This window comes from Phyllopteryx taeniolatus, chromosome 21 (assembly GCF_024500385.1).
Source record: "Phyllopteryx taeniolatus isolate TA_2022b chromosome 21, UOR_Ptae_1.2, whole genome shotgun sequence".
NCBI classification, from domain to species: Eukaryota; Metazoa; Chordata; class Actinopteri; order Syngnathiformes; family Syngnathidae; genus Phyllopteryx; species Phyllopteryx taeniolatus.
The window spans coordinates 12,039,819-12,064,818 of record NC_084522.1 but is presented as its reverse complement, the minus strand read 5'-3'; the positions used below and the strand labels follow the sequence as shown (position 1 = coordinate 12,064,818).

The window sequence follows — 25,000 nt, the reverse complement described above, 5'->3', positions numbered from 1 at the left end:
TAAACAGCTTGAAGCAAGTTGAAGAACTGTGCAAGTAGGAGGGTGAGAACAGGTGCTAAGGAATACTCTAAAAAGTGTGTTTAATATGTTTAGTTGTGTTTGAACCATGTGGAAGGGGTAAAACTATATTAAAAAATATTTGTGATATGGTCTCTCTATATTGCAGACTTTCACCTATCGCGGGTGCGTCTGAAACATATCCCTGATGGAATACAAGAGCCGCATGAATCTCCATTTGGAGAGGTAGTCATTCAACAAATATTACACACGGTATTTGTAGTTTACAGTGGTGTAAAACTGCACAGAATCTTTCTGAGAAGTACTTTGTATAGTGTAGTACACTTCTATACCACTGCAAAGTCAAAACATTATTAAAAGCACATCTTTTGCAACAGCTCTTGTACTGGAGCTAATTAGCTTGAACAGATATACCCCACATTGTGGCTGGTGAGTGCATATATACCTGAGTAGCAGCACTATAAAATGTAGATATTAATTGAGCAATAGGCCAAGTTATTACAAGAAGGTCAAATTGCTATCAATGTAGAATTCAAGGCATATTGATTTAACTTGGCTGAGGAACTGTGTGAGGGTAAGGCAGGCCAAAACAGGTATACTTTTATGACTTTTATTTATTTATTTTAGACGATGTTAAATTAATATACCTTTTGTTGAGTCATTACCTGTGTGCACAATTCTCTCAATCTTAATGCTGGAGTTGTCCAACTCCTTGGCAAAGGCATGGATGGCCTGCAGTAGGTCCTCACACGTCTCTGGGTCAATATAGGTCCGCCGTGTGGGAATCTTGACTGAAGAGATATGAAAACACATCAACATGTATATTACTGCCAACAAGAAATTAAAAGTCTGATTTTTTTCTTTTATTTGAAAATAAAGAGGTTGTACCAGTCAAAAGGTTTGGACCCACCTTCAGAATTATATCATGTGTCCAAAATCTTTGGTAAGCATAACATATTACCTTATAAATAAAACACTTTGTAATCACAAAAAACAATTGATTGTCTCAGATGTTTGGTACAACACTGTTTTACAGGAGAAAACAGTTTGGTGCAATTTTTTATTCCACAGAATTGTGACATGTCACCCACTTCTAGTCACAGATCAATTCTACCCCAAATGTATTGTAACAGTGGGGCCAATTCCTTTATTGAAAAAATTTGATTTTGAAATCATTGGATGAATATGAGACAAGAGTTCAGCTTTTATTTCTAGGTATTTACAAGCAGCTCATACACAACCTTAGATGACAGCATTATTTGTAACAGAACACCACATCTGTAGGAGAGCAACTGAAGCATTGGAACCGATGGACTTAAAAATAGGTAAAGGTTAATAAGATGGAATACAGTATTTAGTTACAAATCCTTTTCTTCCATTGACCCAATTGTTGCATTCTTCTTTTGCTTTGCCAGGATCTCATCACAGCCTCTTTCAGTTGTTGTTTACTGCCTTCCGTCTACACTTTAGCAGGTAAAATGAGTGCAAGCCTGGAAATTGATTTGCCCATTCTAAAACTTTCTATTTTTTTCTTCTGATGAACTCCTCCATTGTTTTGGGAATGTCTTTCGGGTTTTGCTGCATGATGAAGAATCTTCCAATCAAGTTCGGCTGCATTTTTATCTTCCTTGGCAGACAAAATATTTCTGTAGACGTCTGAGTTCATTGCATTACATCATCAGTGAGGATTAATGATCCCGTCCCATGCAAGCTCAAGCAATGACATTCCCTCCACAGTGCATTACAGAGGAGCTTGTATGTTTGGTATCACGACCAGATCCGGTCTTTCTTGTAGCTTTATCTTTTCTGTCATGTTGGAAAAAGGTAATTGTTGTCTCATATTCATCTTTTGATGTCCAACGACTGTTTTGAGCATACAAAGAATTGGCCTCACTGTTCATATATTTCTGGAAATCTCTCTTTTGCAAGGCAGAGCAAAAAAATTATCTTTGCCCAAAAACACTTTGCTGTTTAATGATTTTACCAATAATTTTAGTAGCTTCTGCAACAACATATTTTCCTCTGTATGATTGTCATAATGGCAGCATAACAGAAGAGTGGTTAGCGGGTGCCTCACAGTCTGGAAAAGCAAGGTTTTAATCGCTGTTGGAACATTTTTGTGTCTAATTTGAGAGTTCTCCCTGTGATTTTTTTTCTGTGCACTCAGGCTTGCTTTCACATCCAAAAACGTGCTTCTTAGGTTAACTTAAGATTCCAAATTGCATATCAGTGTGAATGGTTGTTTTTGCCCACGTGAGCATTGAAGTCCCCCAGCAGAACGATGGAGTCCCCATCGGGAGCGCTCTCCACCACCCCCTCTATGGACTCCAAAAAAGGGTGGGTACTTTGAACTGCTGTTTGGAGCATAGGCACAAACAACAGTCAGGACGTGTCCCCCCACCCGAAGGCAGAGGGAGGCTACCCTCTCGTCCACCGGGGTGAACCCCAATGTACAGGCGCCAAGCCGGGGGGCAATAAGTATATCCACACCTGCTCACCGCCTATCAACATGGACAACTCCAGAGTGGAAGAAAGTCCAACCCTTCTCCAGAGGACTGGTACCAGAGCCCAAGCTGTGTTTGGAGGCGAGCTCGACTATATCTATTCGGAACTTCTCGACCTCGCACACCAACTCGGGCTCCTTCCCTGCCAGAGAGGTGAAATTCCACATCCCTAGAGCCAGCTTATGTAGCCGGGGATCGGATCGACAAGGTCCCTGCCTTCGGGCCAACGCCCAGCTCACACTGCACCTGACCCCTATGGCCCCTCCGACAGGTGGTGAGCCCATGGGAAGAGGGACCCACGTTACCCTTTCGGGCTGCGCCCAGCCGGGCCCCATGGGTACAGGTCCGGCCACCAGGCGCTCGCCTTCGAGCCCCACCTCCAGGCCTGGCTCCAGAGGGTACCCCGGTGACCCATGTCCGGGCAAGGGAAAACGTCTTCTGGAATATTTCATCTTCATAGAGGTTTTTGGAGCTGTGCTTTGTCTTGTCCCTCACCTAGGACCCGTTTGCCATGGGCATAAAGCCCCAGACAACTTAGCTCCTATGATCGTTGGGACACACAAACCCCTCCACCATGATAAGGTGACAGCTCAAAGTTATCGAAACTCATTTGTTATAACTAAAAGCCTATTGCAAATGTTTAACCTGCTATTTGGGGTTATGATGTTGAAACAACCCACAATGAAGAGTCACTTTCGCCCCTCCGAACTACACTTTCTATCCATCCATCCATTTTCTTTTTACTTTGTTAAAAATGTTTATTTATCAATACCATGTCTAAATCCTTTTCTCAAATCTCCTGATTTGATCCTGCCAAACTCTGGAGGTGGCAAGATGAAAGGCTCAGACTGCTTAAATCTGACTTTGGGTTCCTTCCACCAGGCTTTAGACAGATCATAGGGCTTCCTCAACAAGGCTGTTTGTCTTTTCACTCGCCACAAAATGTTATCTTGTGAACACACGCATCATTTGTAAACTTACACAAAGCAACATAGGAATAATCTTCAGTGGAAACAGCTCCTTAATAAACGAAAACCGTCTCATTATATTATCATATTTTAATACAAAGCCAACATTGTAGTTGATGCATTATAGGCAATCATGGACCAAAATCCAAGGTAAGACACCGTCTGTATGAAATCCAAACAAGTAATCACATCCAATCACCTTGGATGATTTCACTCAAGGACCTCAACAGAGCTGCTGTGAAGTTAATGAGACCACTGAATTTTTTTGCAGATAATTGGAGCAGTAGTATTGACCCCAACTGTTTCTCTCTTCTAAACAAACTCAAAACACAAACCTATTTTCACAGAGAGACTCAGTTCCTTTGTCAACTGCCGGTTATGTTTACCGAGCACTAACAACTAGCAAATAAAGTGGCCAGCACGCAGCCAGTAACCATTAAGCAGCAGAGTGTAGCTCTCAATTAGATGACCTTTGTTACGACATGTTAAAGATAATCTTCCAGGAAAAGGCCAGGTGGTTTTCCAAAAGCCGGACATGGCTTTGAAATGTGATTACAGCTCTGGATCGACCTAAGGGATCCCATACTGGCTGCCTCATAACGGCCTATTGATCCAGCACGTGCGTGCGCGCCCGCACACACGCAAACATATGCCTGTGCGTACAACTACACTCACATTTATGCTTGCGTGTGCACTGACAAACTAAGATAAGGTGCCGATTATAAATCAAAGGAAACCCTTTCAATTTAAGGCAAGAGATGAGAAAAAGACTGAAGGCTCTTTTCTGTCAAATTGGGTTTTCAAACACGGCTGTAGCTTAAAACCTAAAGGGGATGCCGCCCATGTGCCCCATAAAACATAAGCGTGGGAATGACTCAGAACCTTCAGAGACATACTCCGACACGGACATGCTTCATTGGCTGATTAGTTTCAGGGTTAACCGTGTCAACGCCAGGAGCGACTGAAGGGTAAGCACACATGGCTGTGTACATTGTGCACTTATGACCCCAAATATTTTCACTCTCGAACAGGGATGGACAACTTTGATAACGGGGCCACATACTGTATGTATTATCCATACCCACAGGGGCTAGAACTTGAACATGCACCATAAATCCCTACTTATTAATTCAAATATAGTATATTATACCAGCATTCATACACTATATGCACTTCCTTTACAAGTGTAAAGTACTTTTCATGAATTTAATGGAATGAACACGACTAAAGCTTCCTTAGTGCCGTCTTTTTTTTCAACAAGAACACTATATTTCGTGTATTGACAATGATTACAGACCTAGGTAAAGTCATGCGAATACAACAATTTCAACAACACACCATAAGGCTTCTTTATACTCGCGCGGACAGTGACCGCGCTGACGTCACTGCAGCTATCCGGCCCGTCGTTTGCCTTTATACTCAAGCGCAACCAACGTGCGCAGTTTTGAAAATGTACTGCAGTTCACCTCCAAGTCAGGGGTCTCGCTACTGCATGTATTGGCGAGGACACCACAGGGTGGAGTTTCCTCTACAGTTTTTGGGCCATTTCCGGTAGCCGTTTTTACTTTCCGTTCAGTAACGAGGAACAAAGCAACAACAATGGCGACCGTGGAACAGTGTCTGCTAGAACAAATGGACCTAGCTGACCAGATGATACGTTTAATTATGCTGCAAAATCGATCGAGAAGGCGGCGGCGTAGATGGTATGCAGAACCAAAGGGCACGCTGAGTACGTCATCACAGCATGTGACTAAAACGGACCAATCACGAGAGATGATCTCCGCGGCGTTCAACGCGCAGCAACTGTCAAGCTACGAAAAGGGGCCGTGCGGGGCAATTCGTCGGTCACGTGATGCAATGCGGGCATTGTCGGCCGTGTGACCGCGGGAGTATAAAGAGGCCTATACTCTTCATATAACCCGTCAATAGATCCTGTATGAGTACCTAGCCCTTGTTTTAAAGTGAGTGACAAGAACATCTTGGAGACCAACAACCAACCAAACCTGTGCCAGGTTCATAGGCACAATTTGATTTGAATCATTACCAGTTGCCCGTAATTCACATGGCATCCACTTAATCGTGGGCACACACAGAGTTGATGCATACGCAGCTCGCGGACCACCAGGGGCCAATGGCTGTTCGAGAGAAAAAGCCAAAATGCAATAGCCTTATCATACCTCGCTATCTCGATCCTATTTTCCCAATGATTTCCCCAGATGCTTTCCCACTCTGTTGCTCTTGCATTTTTTCCATGCAATCACTTTGAACAATATCTAAACCTGGTTTATTAAAGCAGACAGCAGATGAGCTTTGATCCTGTTCGGGCCATGCCCGTGACAACTGCCCAGCAGTTGCTTTCTAGGTCACACAATGGACTCACATAAAGCAATATTCCCAGCAAAGTCAATGGGAACATGCCTTTTTTTTTTAACTGCTCGATATTTAAATTAGTTAGATTAAAGCACATTGTTATATGCGTCAGTAAGCTAACCACTTACATCCACATACAGGATAAGCAGGAGATACAAATTTTGTCAACCTCAAATTTCTTTTCTTTTCAGCAAAGATCAAATGATAACAGAAGCCCGATGATCTGTTGTGCTCGTTGTTTTTAGCATTAACATTCCAAGTCCACAGATAACTGAACCAAATTTGTACTTACCAGCACTTTCCATTTGAGATGGCCAGCATGAGTTCTACTTTAAAATCGTTTAGTGTATACTCAGTTTAAGCTACCACAAAAACAGTGTTGAAGTTGAATTCTTCCTAGACAGATTGGTTTTACGTCGTACCTGGACAGCTCTGTTTGTAATTAAAGAAAAACATACTGTACATAGACATTTTGATTTTTTATGTTCATCAGAGTAAGATGGTCCTTTTTCTTAATTTTATTTCAGTGGAGTTCAACAATTACACAATCGCAACATGAAGTATGATTATTGTACAGATGGTCTTGTCTTAGTGTAATTGTTTTTATTGTTGTTGTTGTTTTGTTGTTTTAATTGTGCATCCATCCATCTTCTATAATGCATCTGCGTTCTGAATTTCTAATCTAGTTGCCGATGTATGGTTGATCACTCATTAAAACTAGTTTACATGGCACGAGACTTCAGTCGCAGTCAGACGCGACTGAACTATTATGTTGGGCCGTGTCGCTCGGTGTGCGGCAGGCCTTAATGGACCTTGCTTTGTTTACGGCGGCAAAAACCCGCTGAAAAGAAAAGGGACTTTCCTAAACTACCTAGACAAGGTTAAGAATTAATTGCCAGGTCTTGCATGTGAATAGACTTGGGTCTATCCCAATACTTTTGTTTACATAGTTTATGTAAGAGATGAGATACAATGGTGTAGACAACACTATCAGATTATCTAAACTTTAATCATGCAATGCAGGCCGCTCAGTCATGAGCCAGAAATGAACCCATGGGAGTCCAGGGTGTGTGTGCTGGTTAAAGAGAACAAAAATACATCTTCGAGCCTATTTATGTGTGTGTCCATGTTCTCCATGAAAACGTTTTTTGAAAATCAGGCCGAATGTGTGCATGTGCGTCAGCTTCTGGCATGTCTTTGTTTGGGCAGATTTAATTCCCAGCCGCATGGCTTTGGCTCATTATTCATCAGCCACAGTGCTCCGAAACCCCTCCTGAGGGTTCAGCATGCTGGGAGATTAAATAACGTAAATGAGCATGTACACACACACTACATTTACAAAACTATGCACACACAAAAACAAAACTCTAAGCACACAATTACCACTTAGGCAAAGCTTTGCCATGCACACACACAAACAGGAGGAGATATGTCACACTACCCCCATTCAGTCACTGTCCAGCCAAAAAAAAAAAAAAAAAAATCTACTGGGAGCTAAGTGAGCAAGGGTTTTAAAAAGAAACATGTACAGCAGCCTGTTTTGGAATCACAATATCTCCCTTTTGACTTTGCGTCCCCTTCTCCCTCTTTCTTGCTCTCCTTATTTCAATCTCTCCCTATCAAATCCTGCTCTGCACGCCACCTCATCTGTTCCATCAGTGTCCTCAAAGTTAAACTAAGCATGCACACTCAGAATTAAGAATTAACGCTGTTGCACAAAAGGCCTACATGGATCTGTGTGTGCACGTGTATACGCATGCATTACAGTAAAGGGGGAAAAAATGAAAGAAAGTAAAAGCGTCACTTACACTGGAAGTAAAGTTCCTCATCTCCTTCTTGAGAGGCTTTGCTGTAGCCGCATTGTCTAAAAAGCGAAACAAAGACAGACATCAGTGAGTGCCCTATCCCAGTCGGGAGACACAAACAAGCACCAGATGCTGTTTATCTTGCAACGCAGTCGTTTACACGGAATGTGCAATAACTGTGAGATGAGGGGACAGCAAAGATGAGAGTGTCGACTGCGGTGATGGAAGATACAGAAGAGTAATACAGAAGGCCCCCCTTGTTGCAATGGCACTGATGAGCAAGAGATGGATCTGAGGCTGAATAAGTAGAAATTCTCTCTGATTTCACTGCGCAAGTCACAGACACACACACTGATTGGACTGGAATAGATACGCGACTGTTGAACATGCACTCATTGAAGTGCATTTTACACAACTCGCTCGCCACCGTGGGTGGTCGAAACAAGAGCAAACTTTAAATATTCTGACTGGATGGCCTCTTGGCTTAGAGGGAAATTTAAACTTGTCTCTTAACCTTGGCAGGCTGGCGCATAGATGCGACAGACACACAAACACACGCCCAAACTGGAAGAGCCAGATTAATAAGTGATGAGCAGATGTTCTGGCTGGCCTGCATGTGTTCTTGGAATAGTAAAATGTCTAGAAAGCAAGCCAAGGAAAAATAAATGATGGTAAACCTTCAGTAAATTATAGTCTTCTAACTAACTGCTTACAAATACTATATACTGTAAAATCTAAATATATGACACAAAACAAAGTCACGCATTGTATTCCACTGAGTACACACACTATGTCCTAACTGTGGTGTTTATATAACAGATCAACTGCTTTTATAGATGCAATCATCACATACTTTGACAGGGATCATAATTGTGTCAGATCACCACATTTTATGGAACAACAAAGTGGAAAGGGAACATAAATCATTGTATGGTACAAATTAAACAGGCCCTGCAGAGTTGTTATTTGGAGTATCTTTGAGAAGAAAAAAAAATATGCAGAAGGATTGCCTTTTGAAATGCTTTCCATCATTTCATGTTTACTAGCGATCATTTTCCTCAATAAAAGTGGAGGGAAAAAATACAAATAAAAGTGTAGCCTCTTGGGCAAGGGTGTCTAAACCTTTTCCTCTGGGGGCAGCATACAGAAAAATGGATACAAGAGCTACTTGGACTAATCCATCAAGCAATTATACTGTATATTGTTTTTACTGCTACATCATAGTTTTCTTGTTAAAAGGTTTAAGGCAATTGATTACAGATTTTTCGGGATTTTGAGGTGGCTAGCGGCCCTGCCCTGAGCACATCTCCATATTCACAACCAAAACAAGAGCAATCCACAGCAAAGGCTGCAAAATAAAAATCCTTCAATCACCGAAAATAACAGCAAAATAAAAATGCTGCAAACACAATAAAACACACGCAAATCCCAAAACAACTGCGAGAGAGAAATGCTGCACTTTCACACTACACAACGGAAGTCCGCCAGGCCACTAGGGAGCGCAACCTCTGAGATGGACCAAGGGACTGTTAGACCAGGGAGTGCCTTTCATGGATACTAGATATGCCGAGGTGGTGGCCATGTTGCTGAGGGCGTCATTCCCATAGAAGGCAATGCATGGACACGAACTTCGCCGTAACTTGCTCAGTTCTCAACTGATTTTCATGAGGATTACTGTTTTGTCAACGCCAAAGCGCAGACTGTCACTACTTAACATTTTATAAAAATCCCAAATAATAATAAAAAAAAAAAAAAAACAATATTTAATAAAAGGAAAAAAAACATATATACCCGTGGTGCCTCCGATCTCACAGGACTGGTCTGTCCCAGACGTCGCGCCCCCTAGTGGCCTGGCGGACTTTTGTTGTGTGGCGTGAACTTGCAGCATTTCTCTCGGTTGTTTTGAGATTTGTGTGTGTTTTGTTGTGTTTGCAGCATTTTTATTTTGCTGTTATTTTCTGTGATTGAAGGATTTTTTTTCTTTTGCAGTTTTCTGTGATTGTATCAATTTTATCTTGCAGCCTAACAAACCCACCCTGCCATCCTTCTTTAGTTATATGCCAATGTACATGTATGTGCTCTCGATAAACAATCCACGTCTACTGGGCTGTGGACTGCTATCAGTCTGTAGGACATTTGTTACTGGGCTACGGAGATGACTGAAAGAAAAATATTGTGTTGATCATCACGTCAAAATGCTTGTCTTCGGCACTTGATACTGTAGTAAAATAGTATGCCCACAAGCTAATAAAAATGACAAACGTCTTTGGAGAGCTTCTTCCAAAATGGAAACTGCCCAGATGTTGAAATAGAAAAAGAAGAGCCTACAAAATCCAAGAAGGAAACTGCAATTAATAGGCAATATCAGCAGTCCTACTTTATATATGGATTTATCGCAGCAGGTGAAACTCACACACCAAACCTGCTCTGTGTAACATGCGGCAACAGGCTCACAAATTAGCCAATGAAGCTTTCAAAACTGATTCAGCACATGGAGACCAAGCACCCTGAATTAAAAGAAACTTTTGGATGTTTTATTTTTTCCAGTGACGGCAACCAAAACAAAGACGACTGGAGAGAAGTAATACACTTCGAGAGTCACTGTCTTACATTATCTAAGATGGGACCGGCTTGTTGAAGAAAATCAAGCGGAGGGGCTCCCACTTATTATAACAACATTCAGCTAGTGGTGAGTTGCAGTTTTATTAATTGATTTTATTTGTTTCTGTGTCTGTGAAAGCGGTCTGTGGGGCGAAAAAGTCTGGGGAGCCCTGCTTTGGAATGCATTTATAAGCGATGTCAATGTATCTTTTATTTTTTGGGGGGGGGGGGGTCTTTTTGCGTCCCCGTGTGAGTGTTCTCGTGGGGAGACGTGACCGAGGATGAGGCTGACACATCCCTCAGCCAGTGTAACAGCAGGGTCTGAGACAAGGTCAAGGCCTTGTCTGTCAAAACACACGAGCAGACACATGCAACAGAGATCCTCAGGGCACAAGCTACTACACAGAGGAGGCGAGACAAGAATTGATAGACAAGGGAGCACACTACAGGCGGAATGGGACAGATACGAGGACGGAGGGTATAATGGGACTAAGAAAAACAAGATGAGAGACGTAAGGGGGTTAGAGGCAAGGGAACATATTGGCGACAGGGCGAAGAGACTTTGTATCCAGAGAGACAGTGAGGAAAAACTATATTGACAAATGTATTGGGACATTTGTCCATTACGGTTCCAGGGACTGAAAAGGCAACAAAATATGAAATGGGAGAATTTTCATTTATCTGGGACGATATTTGACAAGATTTTCAAGTGTATGCGTGGGAATTTTTGTTACATTGACACTACAGAAAAGCATATTGTATACAGTAAAAGGTCAGAACCTCTCTCAAAATCTAATAATAATAATAATAAAAAACCACATTCATGTCAAAAAACTCCATTTAATAGAACGACACAACACAAATGTGAAACAGCACCAAGCCCTAATGTGGTCATGCTGGGTGTTTTGCTAATTTGCATAGATCTTGACAGGAAGTCAACAGATATGCAATGTGAGGAGACAAGACAACTGAGCTAGGGAGGAAGGAAATAAGGAAGAGGGGGCGTCATCACAGCAGGGTTAAGTCGCATAGCTGGAATTATTTTCCTTCAATTCTTTTGAAATGTCAGATGTGATTAAAAAAATAGTGGCTTCTTTTTGGGATATTTCACTTTTTAAGTGGATTTCGTAACATGTTGGGGGACAGAACTGTGGTTAGAAAAGGAACTTTCGCTTATTAGCATTTTATTTGTATGAGGAAAGCAAAAGAAAGAAAAGAAACCACTAAGGGATAAATGCAATGGCAGGAGGACTGCAGGGAACAAAAAAGGAAGATTTAGAGGATGGGGGTGTGGGGAATGCATGCCAAGTGTACCTGGGCATCAGCTGTGTGAAGGGAGGAAGAGGAGAGAGAAGAGGAGGAGGAGGAGGAGGAAGAGTGGAGAAGGATGTCGAGAGCAGCACCACGCTAGCAGGAGTTACATTGGAGGAGCTTGAGCAGACACTGCTGGGAAGAAGACAAGGGGGTGGGGTAGGGGAGGGGCTCTTTTCAGTACTTTGAAAGGCTGGTAAAGCAAAACATTTGGACTCATTAATTCCTCGAAATATTTAAAGATTGTATCTGCTGGCAGTAAAAATAATAATCATGGATCCTTATTTCGACAACATCTATTTATCTAATTTGAAAAAAGACCTATGCTCCCATATGAATGGTAGATAAATATGGTTGCCAACTCGCTAACTTGCTTGCCAACTCTGTCTCCATTATCTCACCCCAGCAAATGCATAAGACTAAATAATATGTTGTATCAATGAGACTAAACTGAAACCAAAATAGTCTGTAGTCTGATCACTGAAACACCTTATTAGAGACACTAACACTAATACCAACACTGACCTCTTGACAGTCGATAGTTCAAATGTATACAGAGTAGATCAGTGGTATGTGCAGTGTGTTTTAACTGCCAGAGTATGCAATCACAAAATCATTCTAATCTATGAGCCTCTGTTCAAGTAAGCGCACGGTATGTTGCCCGTTTCTGTGCCTGACCAATCAGAGGCAGTCAGGAGCTTACAGTGAAAAGATTCCAAAATATGATAAATAACTACAAGAGTGCGATGAACAGAATTGAAGCCCAGCTAAAACAAATGCCTCATAAAAAGAATGCGTGTCATTTTTTTGCACAGCTCTGTATAAGACACAGACGACAACAAGTCACACTCCCTATTTCTCCCGGTATCTCCGAATATGCAGACATGCACCCACTCAATCACACTCATACACTGTGGTGTGACCACTGAAGGGTAAGCCATCCCTTTCACTGACCAGTCAAGGCTGAGCTTCCTGGAGAATGTTCAGTCAATGCCCTCGAACTCTGCCTCTATCAAACTTTGTCAGGCACCAGTGTGTGTGCGCGTGATGAGCATGGTGAGTGATGTATTTTTGTGCAGCGATGGATGGTCAGAGAAGTAACTACAAAATGCACCTCTTCCTGTCTCGTCCATTGGACCATATATTTGGTGTTGTGATATGTGCTTAATATAGCGTCTGGTACACCAACAACAACATGGGAAAGAGACCTCATCCCAGATGACTGAGGGCGAAATGCAAACTGCATGCTGGACTGGTTGCCAGTTCATCGCAAGTGAATGAGATATTGACCATGAATCGAGTCCAGGTGCAAGTCAGGTATGTCAACCACTGGATCGCAAGAAACCAAAAAAAACTATTGAACATCGGCTAGAACAAAGGCATGCTAACCACCACCACCAACGGATGAGGACAAGGTTCTCCTGTATTCTCGGGAAGTCAATATGAAGTGTTTCAGTTTTTCATGTCACCCATATTTTAATGGCTCGGCACGAATAGAACCTCAGCTGAAAAGGTATTACAAATTCTTATTTATTCATACTAACGTTTTGACAGATACAATTAAAAAATATCATCCAAAAAGTCAGTAACAATGTACAGATTTCAAATAAGGAAGGACGCTTGACAAAATAGCGAGGCTATCAAAGAGAAGAAACAATATTGATTGGAGGCAGCATTTTATATTACTGCAGAGTGGACAAGAATCTGTATCCACTCAACCAAACATCGTATAAACTTTAAAGGATTAAAAATCGAGCAGGCTTTGTCTATGATGTTGCTTTGCTGGGTCCAACATCTCCCTGTTTGATACGAGACCATTATCATTATTATCAGCTTGTGTCCGAGCCTTTGTGTGAGCATCGTGACTCAATTTGCATGTGTGCGAGTCAGCAGGCAGATCGGTACATCTGAGAGCCTCCAGCCGTGTCTTCAAGCTGCCTGTCTTTGCAAACACAAGAGCCTGATAATTGAGGCATCAAGCCATTCCACTCCTTGTCTCCACACAAAACATATGGAGCAAGATAATGGTGCAGCGGTGATGAACAATGGAGAACCACGTTCAATGGAATGCAGTGATGAGGAAAAAAATAAATAAAAAATGGGGAGAAAGATAAGCATTATTATTCCATAAAGCGTGGGGTGTGCTGTGAATATTCTGCCTCTCCTCAAATCAAACACCTGTATATGGCAGAGTTTCATGTATTTTGTCTATTTCTACGTTAGTGCTCAAGTGTTCACAAGGCTTTGCATGGGTTTTGAACACGTCTGTCATGTTCATCCCATGAATTCCTTTATGTGTGTGTGTGTGAGAGAGAGAGAGAAAAAGAGAACACATGAGATCGTGTTGCGTGTTGCGACTCACTTGAACCCATTTCAGCACCCAGTTGACCCCATCATTGTGCCTTCACATTTGTCTCGAATCGGTCCGGTTCTAGCAGCATAATAATATTTTCTCTATACTGGCAACATCACACAGTTGTCTACTGTCACTGGCCACCACCTCGGTTACACTGGCACGATTTTAATACGATCCTATGCAAGAGGTGTATCAAATATACTGCCAAGGATAATAAACACTTTTCATTTGCACTGTCAGTGAGCTATTCATTAAACAAGCCCATCAAAAGTCCGATTTGATTAAAAATCTACCCTTCATTGTATATTATTATTGTTACTATCCAGGCTGATGTGACGCAAGATGCCTAACGTGCTATTACACTGCAGTATACTTCATGTAAGTACAGATACCATGCATATTCAAAACTCTGTCAAAATGCCTGACTCGGCATTGAAGAATCATATGGACAAGTTGTCCAATTGTGAATAAATAAAATGGGTCTCTCATGACTAAAATACCTTAATAATACCTTAATAATAACCTTACTGCCTCTCAGTATGGAAATAATGGCTAAATGTGGAATTGTTCATTGCAAAATATGGATATTTTCAGTGCAGGATGCAGTACACTACTCAGAAAGAGTTATGGATACTCAGTTGAAATATCAGGATGAACTTGAAATGCACTATAACCTTTATAGGTGAACTTAATTTGACCTTCTCTAAACCTTTGAATGCACTGTCAAACTTTACCATTTCAAGTACTTTTTTGCATCTATGATTATTTCTAAGGACGTCCGTCCACTTCTATGCCTTTCTGTGACACAGTCCCTCTGTATCTGACAATCCAAGCTCAGTGGCCACTTTCCTCTGTTGTTGTTGTTGTTTTAAGGCTCGCAATGGTGAGATACCGTTGATACATTGTGTGTTATCTTGAGCTCGGGATGTCAAAATGTAAACAGCGTAATGAAGAGTACTGCTTAAACACCAATTCTAATTGAACCAAGAAATGTATCGGTTGATTGATGGCTCAAACACATGCTGCAAATTTCGACGTTCAGCTCTTTGTCAGTTATGAATGAGTGAAACAGATGGTTTTAGAGGTCACATTAAGTTCACCTGTAAAGGTTATAGTGCATTTGAGCTTCATGAAGACATTTCACACGAAAGCCAGATATCACTGTAGTAGGTGGCATGTGATGTGCATTGAGTATATTGGCCAGTGCAGGGGGTCTTATTACGTGAACTGTGCCTAAGTGAAGCTTATACTATTAGGCACTACTACATTTTGAATGCATTGTAGTCTTTAATATGGGTAAAATTAAATGTTAGATTATTGTGAGAACACCGTGCTTCATTGAGACAAACTTTCAAGTTTCTACTTGCTGTCCCCAAAAGATATACTTGATTAGATCTGAGGAAATGTATATTTGATGGATCTAAAATACATCTAACAATTTTGAATGTAGTATTTGCAGATTCCTTCAAAAGAGGGATTCCTTTTATTTTTTGGAATTAGTGTAATCTGGATTACATGAGCCAGTGTTTGTCCATGTCATATGCAGGTTTGTGAGACATTTAAGGATATGCTGTGAATTCGTATGAATAGTGAGAATTAATGATTGTATGTAAGTGTGCATGTGCGTCTCTTTATAGGGCTTTACCTCCTCCAGATGTGCAGTCCAACTCCCATGGACAGCAGCATAACGAGTGCCGCCACTGACACGACGGCAATGATCACCACAGGACTCTGTTCACTGGATGCCAGGGCCACTGCAAAAGTAAACATTTTTTTTTAATAGGTTGTCGATAAATAGATGGGGGAGAAAACAAACAAAAATAAATGATGCAGGCACACTTTAGCATGTTCAACAGCAACATTAGGTACACCATGCTAATTGGGGCTCTCCAACGAATAAATTACCTTTTTAGGAGCTTCAACCTGCTCGAAAACTCACCGATTGTACATATTCCACACCAATTTCACCAATCGACACAAAATTGGGTGAATGTCTCAATAGGACATAACGTGCGAAATTGAACAGCAACGTGGTTATTTTAATCCATTATTTTTTCCATTTTCATTTGGTGATCGAAAAATGTAAACATGACAGATTATTGTGTTATTTGTTTTTTAATTAAAAAAACTTGAAAAATTGCCTGACTTTCCATGTTTCAATTTTTTAATCAGATCAAAATCTGAAATTGAAAAACGGACCACTGGACTGAGTTTGATGTGGAATTGGTTGTATACGTGATACAGAAGTTTAGTAATGAGCATCAGTAAAGGTACGTTAGTCTGTCAGGACGTCAGCCATCAACCATATTATAACATGAACAATTATGTTTTGTTGAAAGGAAGAAAATGAAGAAGGAATACATAGTTGCTTTCACTGCTATTTATCTGTCTAGCTGCATTGTTTTCAAGTCAATGTTGACACGGAATGCCACATGTGGACCTGGGGCAAATCATGGCAGAGCATGACATCAAAATTTGATGATCATTCAAGCCTTTATCATGAAAAAGGGGCACATTGATTGCTGCTTGCAGCTTGAATTATTACTGCGTTTACAATGGTCAAGAGTTGAATAGCAGTCTTTTTGTTATGTCTGTCTAATGTAGCTAAAAAAGGCTAAGGAAAATATTAAAAACACCTCTCAGCGTGATGCAGTTCAACACCACCATAAACTATCAAAACATTAAAAAACACTTTTTCCCCATGCCTTAATCGCAACGAAAAAATACAATACGTGGCATTGTCAAGTAGTGTTTATATTTTGTGTTGTTGCTCGGCTACATTTCCTATGTAGCTACCAGGATGTTAGAATGTGGCTGCCTTGAAAAGTTTCTGAGGTCATCACTTGTTTGACACTTCTCAGCTCGTCTGAGGCAAGAATAGGCATCATCCATAAAGTTACTGTGAAACTAAGACCTCTCTTGCAAAACATAAAAAAGTCAACTGCTCTTTGTGTCAAAATTCAGTTTGGCCAAAAATAAAGGAACAAATGAGCCGTGCTAGATTTGGTCTTTTGACCGAACGTGGGAGATTCTGGATGCACACAGCAGCTTTTATTTAAATTTGCCTCTGCATATAATGTGAAGCAGCACAGCACTAAAAATCCCATTGCTGAATATAAAAAAGCTTGTTTCCATTAGAAGCTAGATGCATAAAGCACACGCGGGGAGTAAAAACTACACTCTGAGGTGTTATCAAAGACCAACTGTTTCACAGGTTCACCAATAAAACGTTGAATCTTGACACATTATCTCAAACACTGTCCCATTGCTGACTAACTCTAGCTGCTCGCCACATTGTTTAGGCTGGCCGCATGCCCAACACAACGCCCCCCCCGCATCTTAAGTCACCGGCTGCCTGGAGGTGCTCGGCTGAGAGGCGTGAGCGGGGAGAAAGAGAACAGGACAAGGCCGGGAGGAGATGTTAAAAGGCTACTCACGCTCTCCCAGTGTCTGCAGTTCCAGGGGAGCGCTGTAGGCTCCGTAGTCAATGGGAGGAGACGATGACGACGAGGAAGAAGAGGAGGAGGAGGATGAAGAAGAAGAGGAGGAGGAGGGATAAGTAGAAGACGAAGATGACGAGGAGGCAGAGGATGAAAGAGGGGAGGAGGACAGTGATGAGGAGGGCGCTAGTGTAGTGAAGGGACGAATGAGGAAGACGTAGGTGGTGCCGGCTTTCAGGTTGTTGACACTGATGCGTGTGGCGGACGTCTTCACAGTAGAATAACTTTGATCCTTTTGCTCCTGTGGAGCCAGAACTTGCAATTAGAGAAACAACAACTGATGGATTGAATCCGTGTGTGACATGTTCATCACAGCGCACGCTTTCAATGTAACACTTTCAAAAACTTGCAGGTGTCCCATTTGACCAAAAAGGAAAATAACCCAGACACAAACGTATGTATGGATCTGCTAAATTTGGTCATGTACACTTCGTTGGGTACAGCTGCATAATAAGATAGCATCACAAAGGTGTCAAAAATTGCAAAGTACAGTATATGTACTGTAAATGCATCTCAATATATTACAATATCGTGGAAAAGTTATTTCAACTCATTTATTATATACAGTAGCTACAATAAAACAGGATGCAATATTTCATGATTAAAAAATTTAACTTCATTATTACAGCTTACAGCAAATAAAAATGCACCATAGCAAGAAATTCAAATATTACACGAGAAACGATAAAAACAATAATATAGAAAAACGGTCGGAATCAGCCTTTTGCTGATTTAATTATTACCGGTAGGTGAGTTTCACTTTTTAAATTGAAGCACTGCAATAAATTAATTTTCAATGATAAGATAATTGAGATTTACCTGTATACAGTATTTGCATTTACAGTATGCAATACGTGGTTATAGACAATCACAATGAAACCCACTGGGCAACTTTTCTCATGCATTTGTTTAAATGTAAAAAAGCTGGTTTAGTCACTACAGAATGTTGAAGATTTTAATGCATATATTTATCAAGTCTTCAACCCAAACAAACAGCTTTTTATGGATACCTGTCAAAATTCAGAAGCCATTTTGTCCCATGTTGATCTCTAAAGTACCCTAGTGAGGATAGGCAGTACAGAAAATGGATGGATGATCTCTAAAGTACTATTACATACACAACAAGTTGGAAAATGTTACCAATCAAACTGTTACCTGTGTAAAACAATGGGTAGGCTATAAAAATGAAAATGAAATAAAATTTTGCTGTTGCAGTTGGGGAAGAGTGCTAGTAATCTGCCTGATACTTTGTGATACTGTCACCAAAATATGGTAAACTGCTCTCAGTATGCATATGCAGTCCACTGCGACAACACCACTGCAGACTACAACCACAATAATAAACTATAGATCTCATTAGATTGTGCAGGTGCACTTAATGTTGTGTCCGCCGAGTATATGTTGTTAATGCCAGTTTGTGAGAAAGACTCGCACAAGCATCCATTACCATAATTACGCTAGTCTGATATGTTATTCATTAATTGTTTTTTTTTTTTGGGAGGGGGCTGGGGGTGTCATTTGCTTGCAACTTTTGTAGCATCGCTGCATTGGTAGTCATCGTTTTCTCTTGATGTGTCTCTTTTGGCATAATGACTGAGGCATACAAATCAGGCACAATAATGACTCGGATTTGCATGCAATGATTAAAAAAAAAAAAAAATGAAGCGTGTGACTTTTGTGTAGCCATTAGTGAGTAAACATAAATGCATAGAATACTATATATTTCACTTTCTCGTCCAGATGTATGAGCATGGCGCATCAGGGAGTAAAAATGCTTTGAAAAGTTGAAACATTCATCAATTCTAGATATGAGGAGAAAAAATACCACTCACTGCTGCGTGTCATTTATTACATTGAAACACAAGTGGGAGCAAATGTTTAGCAATATTTTTGGCTGTTATGTGGGCCCATAGTTTAACACAATGCCTTAATCAGAGAAGAAAAATGGTATCACACCTTTTCAGCCATACCATTTTTAAAACACTTCTACAGGCTCTTTGTTGTTGTGTCATTGTATTGCCTTTTCATTTCATGGCTTTGCAACAATGTTCCTGTCTCACTTAGTTATTTTCTATCCATCCCCTGCACTCTTGCTTTGATCTGCTACCCTCATAAAGGTTCTTCTTTCAATTCTCTCCAGCACCATGCTCTTGGAAATAGTAAGTCATGTCATCTTTTCTTAATCTGTTATCTATCTAATATATTATCTAACGCGCTCTCTGCCTCTGGTACTGTATCTCAATCTTACCAAATCTTTGCTGCTTCATATTATCTCCTCACTTTTTGCCTGTCTCACCGGGCCTACGCCTTTTCGATGTGGCAATACAGAAAAAGGTAACATATTTTAATAAATATGGCAAAGCATATAGACGAGAAGGTGTGAAAAGGGTGGTACAAGCGTGACAGACATAACCAAAAACGTGGTGTTGCTTCAAAATACACCGTATGAAAATGTTGGGAGTGTGACAGCTGTGAGATTACGTGCATGACAGATTTACTGTGACGACTGACTGTTGAGAGCTGTGTTAAATTAGTCTGGTAAGACATTATCAATTACCGTGGTTATCCACATGACTGGCCCTTATTTAAACACCTTTAACAAATATTTTCAACTGTCTGATGTTTAACTGCCTATAAACATCTTTAACTTACACCTGAAGCTCATATCTTATATACTTTCAGCCAATCTGTGTTTGTGATGGCTACCGGTAGGCAGAGGTGGGGGACTGGAGGCCATTGTAGGACAACTGGTCCCCTTGGACAAACCTAGGTGGTCAACTGGTCCTCGGATAGGATTCAAAGACATTTTGTAATTTACATTATTCAGACATACATTTTCATGAAATTTTAAATTGAAATTCAGTATTTTGAAATACATTTTCAAGTTATTAGTATATTAGTAATGTAAGGTAATTTTTATCATAAATGTGCAGTAACTTTGCTCAAAAACTATTTTTCACATATACTGTATATCACTCCGCCAGTGATCCCACAAGCTGAAAAAAAAGTTACATTTATTTTGTTGTTAAATTTATTATGAGGACTAGTTTTCCACATTTTCGAGAACCAGTTGTCCAAGCACCAGCTGTCCACTGTCATCATTCCTCTTTGCCTTATCATCACTGATACTGTCATGAGGAAGGGTTATTCACATACAAAGAACAAAAAACACACCCAAAAAATATCTTGTTGATGTTCGGATTCCAAATTCTTGTTTGACTTTTGCACCAATTTATACATAACATTTTAAGGTCAAGTTCCAAAATGTTCCACAAGCAAGGTTTGGGCTCACTTTGTCCACTGCACATTCAGTTTTTATGACTTCTTAAATTTTAAAACTGGCTTTACCTTCTCGTAGTATTTGACTTCGTATTCCGTCCGGCTTCTGTTTAGGGACAAAGGTTGCCTCCACACCAACGTGATGCTTTTTTCCTCAATCTTCTCGGCTCGTAGCTCACTTATCAGAGATGAAGCTACATAAACAGGAAGTGCGAGAGAGAAGAATAGAAAGTCACTTTTTAAGAACTTTGGTCTTCTGTACATACAGTCCTCTCAATAGCTTTCTATTTGTCAAGGACATAAGTAACATTTTTGCTCTTGCAGTTACAGTTTGACAGTGTAAGAAAGGACTTCTTTTCTCCTTTCAAAAACGCGTATTGATTTATTCAGCAACCCGACAGTATTTTCAGTTCAGATTTGAAAGAAAAAGCATTTTATATTTAAGGACAGATGGGGGAGTCCGCCAATATTCTACTTCAGGAAGAAGGAAGAAAAAAGGAGCAGGACAGCAGTAATGGAATAGTCATTCAAGAGACCTTGTGCATTTGTACGTGCGTGCGTGTGTTTGCGTGTGCGCGCGCGTGTGTGTGTGTTGGGGGACAGAAGCTCATTGAGACTGACAATAGATCAATGCAGATATGGATTGACTGACAAGTTGGCATCGACATAAGACTAAAGGATGGAGACTCTTCCAAATTCAAACACCCATTTTTATTTTTTTTGTGCTCTCCGAGTCTGTCAATTAATCTAACCACAATAACTTTTTCTCAGTCAATCCATGAGAGGCAAAGTCATCCTGAAAGATTACTAACTTCTCAGGCTGGATGAACACAAAATGGTTAAATAATCCATGTCCAAGAATTCATTATGTCCCTTTTCAATCCTGAGGGTCGTTTTTCCATTTTTTATTTTTTTTTGTAATCTGAGCCTAAAATTCAAATACAAAAATCTGTCTTCTTGTTTTGTTTGTTTTGTGTGAGTGTTTGATTAAACAAAAAATGAAATAATGAATTACTTTTTCATTTTTTGATTTGTGATTGCCAATTGAAAATGAAAAGAACAAATGATATGCACATTTTCAAGTGACACAATTCAGACTTGGCAGCATAAACAGAAAAATATATTGTATGTATTACAACACCACTAATAATAATAATAATAATAGGGTAGGCTTAGTTAGTCAAAATGTTCTTAAGTTTTGGTAGACTTTAGCAATTAGGAGCACTGTAAGGGGGTGTTTACAGTGAGCTTTTTTCAATAAATTAAATTTGATAAAAATTAAATCATTATTGTTTCCAAATCTCCCAAAGCCCTTAAGAATTTTCTTTGGCATTAAAGTTACTTTTCGTAGTTTTTCTCTGTTGTTTTTTCCCCCCCCCCTGGACACAATTGCGTTGTCACATGTCCTTTCTGCAGCCGAATCGGTAACCTTAAAAGTGAACTCCCCTTCGTTCTTGCTGCTGTCCTTCTTTCGGCTCATCTTTTCACCTGACCTTTAACCAACATTTCATCTATTTTCTTGATGGCAACAGCCACACTGCAATGTTTGACTCAAGAGACAAATACTTCACGTCTGCAAACCAAATAATCTGACGCTCCATTATGCTCCACCCTCATATGAATCAAGATGACAGTCAATTAAGCAACAGATTTAAAAACACACTCCAGCTGTCTAAATTTGGCATTAAAAAAGAAAAAAAAACAAAAACAAAAACAAAAAAAACATTTATTCATGGAATATTCTGTAACAGTCAGAATTATCGCAGTTTGCTTGTGTCATCAGCCGCTATTGAGAACTTGATTACATGCATGGTTGACAGGAGGAAGAAGAAAACACACACTTTATGATTGCTCTGTTAAGGTACTGTATTTCTTGGTTGTTCCTCACAAAATCTTTCTTTGGCTTCTATAACACTTCCTGCACATCCAGGACACGAAAGAGATAGATGGTCACAATCCTCTTAATTTTTGCACATTTCAAATATGAGAGGAGAACCAGCTAATATTTTACAAATGTGTGTGCAGTGTAATGCATCAAGTCAATATAATGAAGCCATTCATTTTAATTTGTACTGTATATTAGGGGCAGTGTATATGTAGAAGAATGGACAACGTACTGATTATAATAAAATACGGAGTAAAATCATTCTTAATCATTCATGACTAAACCAAAATTCCCCCCCCAAAAAACAAGTTGAGTGTTTCATTATAACCTTAAAATGTACGATGCTAAATGAACTCACAGGTTGACCTTTGTTAAATGAAAATTCAAGACTGAAACCATGCCGTGTGTGCAGATGCATACATTAAAAAGTAATAATCTTTGATAGTTTACTGTCTGGAAAGCAGGAAACAAATTAGGTAAAGGCTATGAAACCCAACATAGGAAAAGGATGGCTGCCCGGCAAACATTCAACACAACACTGTATTAAGACCAAAAAATAAATAAATCAACAACTTGTTTAATCGTTCCTGTTTTCAACTGGATGTTTTGCCCTGCGTAACTAAGGCTATTCTGTGACAACTTATTTTCGATAGGCCTTTTCAAGAGTTTCAGTTGTTAATACAGTATATATTATATTTCCAAACATATCTGCTGACATACAGTATGGCCAGACGACTACTATCCTTTCTCAAAGTCAAACGACCACTTCAGGAACAAAAATATTTTCATGATGGAACTAGTGGACAAAGGCGAACAAAACTCTTGAGACTCCAAACAGAGGAAAACCTCCGCTTAATACACTAAATCAAAAACATAGAGTGAATCTGCTCACCTCACCTTTAACTGCAGACTGCTGTTTGCACTTCTTTGCTTGCTTTGTGCTGAATTATGCATAAGACTGGTGCTTGCCCCTGAATCCCAGAACACATTAGAGCTCAATCTCACCACCAAAGAACACGTTTGGATGATTTCGCTATAGATTTGCACCCACAATCACCTTCCCTCTTTATACCTCTGCCGCTGAAAATAAGGGCTCTTTCACTACTGTGCAAAGACGACTTGCAAGGTCCAAAGTGCAGGTTTGCATTTTTGAAACATAAATGATCCAACTAACAATTGTGTGTACCATGCAAAATTTGATACCTTTTGAAATATTCAGGTACTGTTGCAAAAATCATTAAAAACATGTCTGTCAATGATAGAAAACAGTACAGTGTACACAATGATAACATAATACATCCATACATACATACAAAAGCCATATTACATTTAAAATGTTTTCTGTCACTCTACTTATCACTTCCACCGTGCGTTCCTATAATGCCCTTATAATTTTTCCTTAATCAGAGATGTAGACAATCACTATGTCTAAAAACGTTCATTTAATTCCATCAGATTATAGAAATACATTCCCACACCAACTAAGAGACAAGTCAGGAGTATGAAATTGTACTTTAGGGGCCAGATTTGATGTTGACTATAATCTAAAATGCTAAAACAGACAATGACTTTCACATGCAGTATAGAAGAGGCGGCAGCAATGCATGCAAGAAGTTTCCTTAGCGTAGTGATGGAAGTGCACAAGTTTTTTTCAAACTCTCATCAATACAGCCGAAACAACTATGGGGGAGACACTCATAGGCGCTAGTCACAAAGCTCCACAAAATACCCACTACGAAAGCTTTGCAGTGCGCATGCATATCAATCACTGATACAGATGAGGCTTGCAGACTTCAAAAGGACACAATGATGGAATAGAAAAGGGGAAAGAATAGAGGAAGAATATGAGGTGAAGTTTGGCACAATGTAAGAACCAGAATATTTTTGAGTGAATTTAAAACATAGCTGCTGCCTTTATATGAGATGTCTACTTCATCTAGGCACAAGGGAAATGCAAATTCAGTAGAAACAACAACAACAACAACAACAAAAAAAACCCAGAAATATTAAATCCTTCCCACAATTATAAATCTTAGTTAAAACTCTTGTATGCACAACACGCATGCAATGGCGCAATAATGCAGCTGGTTTTAACTTTGCCTTCCATACTCGCAGAGTGTGACTGAAAAGCTAGTTTCCTGAAAGACTCTTATGAATTTCAATTCAAAGCTGCTTCGTGATGCACAGCCCCAGTACAGGCCTCTCGTTATGCAGACACTGGGGTTTATGTGGCGGCTCGAGCTCGGCACTCTATGGCAGGTAGAGCCATGAATTGACTTTGGCACAAAATGGCAGCTGCTGCTTTAGGCTCTTGCATCCGTGCATACAAAGGCAGTGGTTGCACAACTGGCATCGCTGTTTTATTATCAAAGGAGACAGACTGCACCTCCCACCCAATGGCAA

General features: G+C 40.1%; 1 protein-coding gene across 5 annotated transcripts in view; it reads right to left on the bottom strand.

The window, feature by feature from the left end:
• LOC133470906 (ephrin type-A receptor 7-like) overlaps window positions 1-25,000 on the bottom strand; it is a 361,573-nt gene that overhangs the window by 15,733 nt on the left and 320,840 nt on the right. For 4 of the 5 annotated variants that reach the window (XM_061759845.1, XM_061759847.1, XM_061759843.1 and 1 more), the window contains 5 exons: window positions 20,782-20,906; window positions 17,371-17,674; window positions 15,579-15,687; window positions 7,669-7,724; window positions 684-809 (listed from right to left, as the gene is read on the bottom strand). In XM_061759845.1, coding sequence (XP_061615829.1) covers window positions 684-809; window positions 7,669-7,724; window positions 15,579-15,687; window positions 17,371-17,674; window positions 20,782-20,906 — 720 coding nt within the window. Of the gene's footprint in view, window positions 1-683; window positions 810-7,668; window positions 7,725-11,580; window positions 11,713-15,578; window positions 15,688-17,370; window positions 17,675-20,781; window positions 20,907-25,000 lie in introns of all 5 variants that reach the window. The other variant, XM_061759850.1, reaches the window with a different exon arrangement.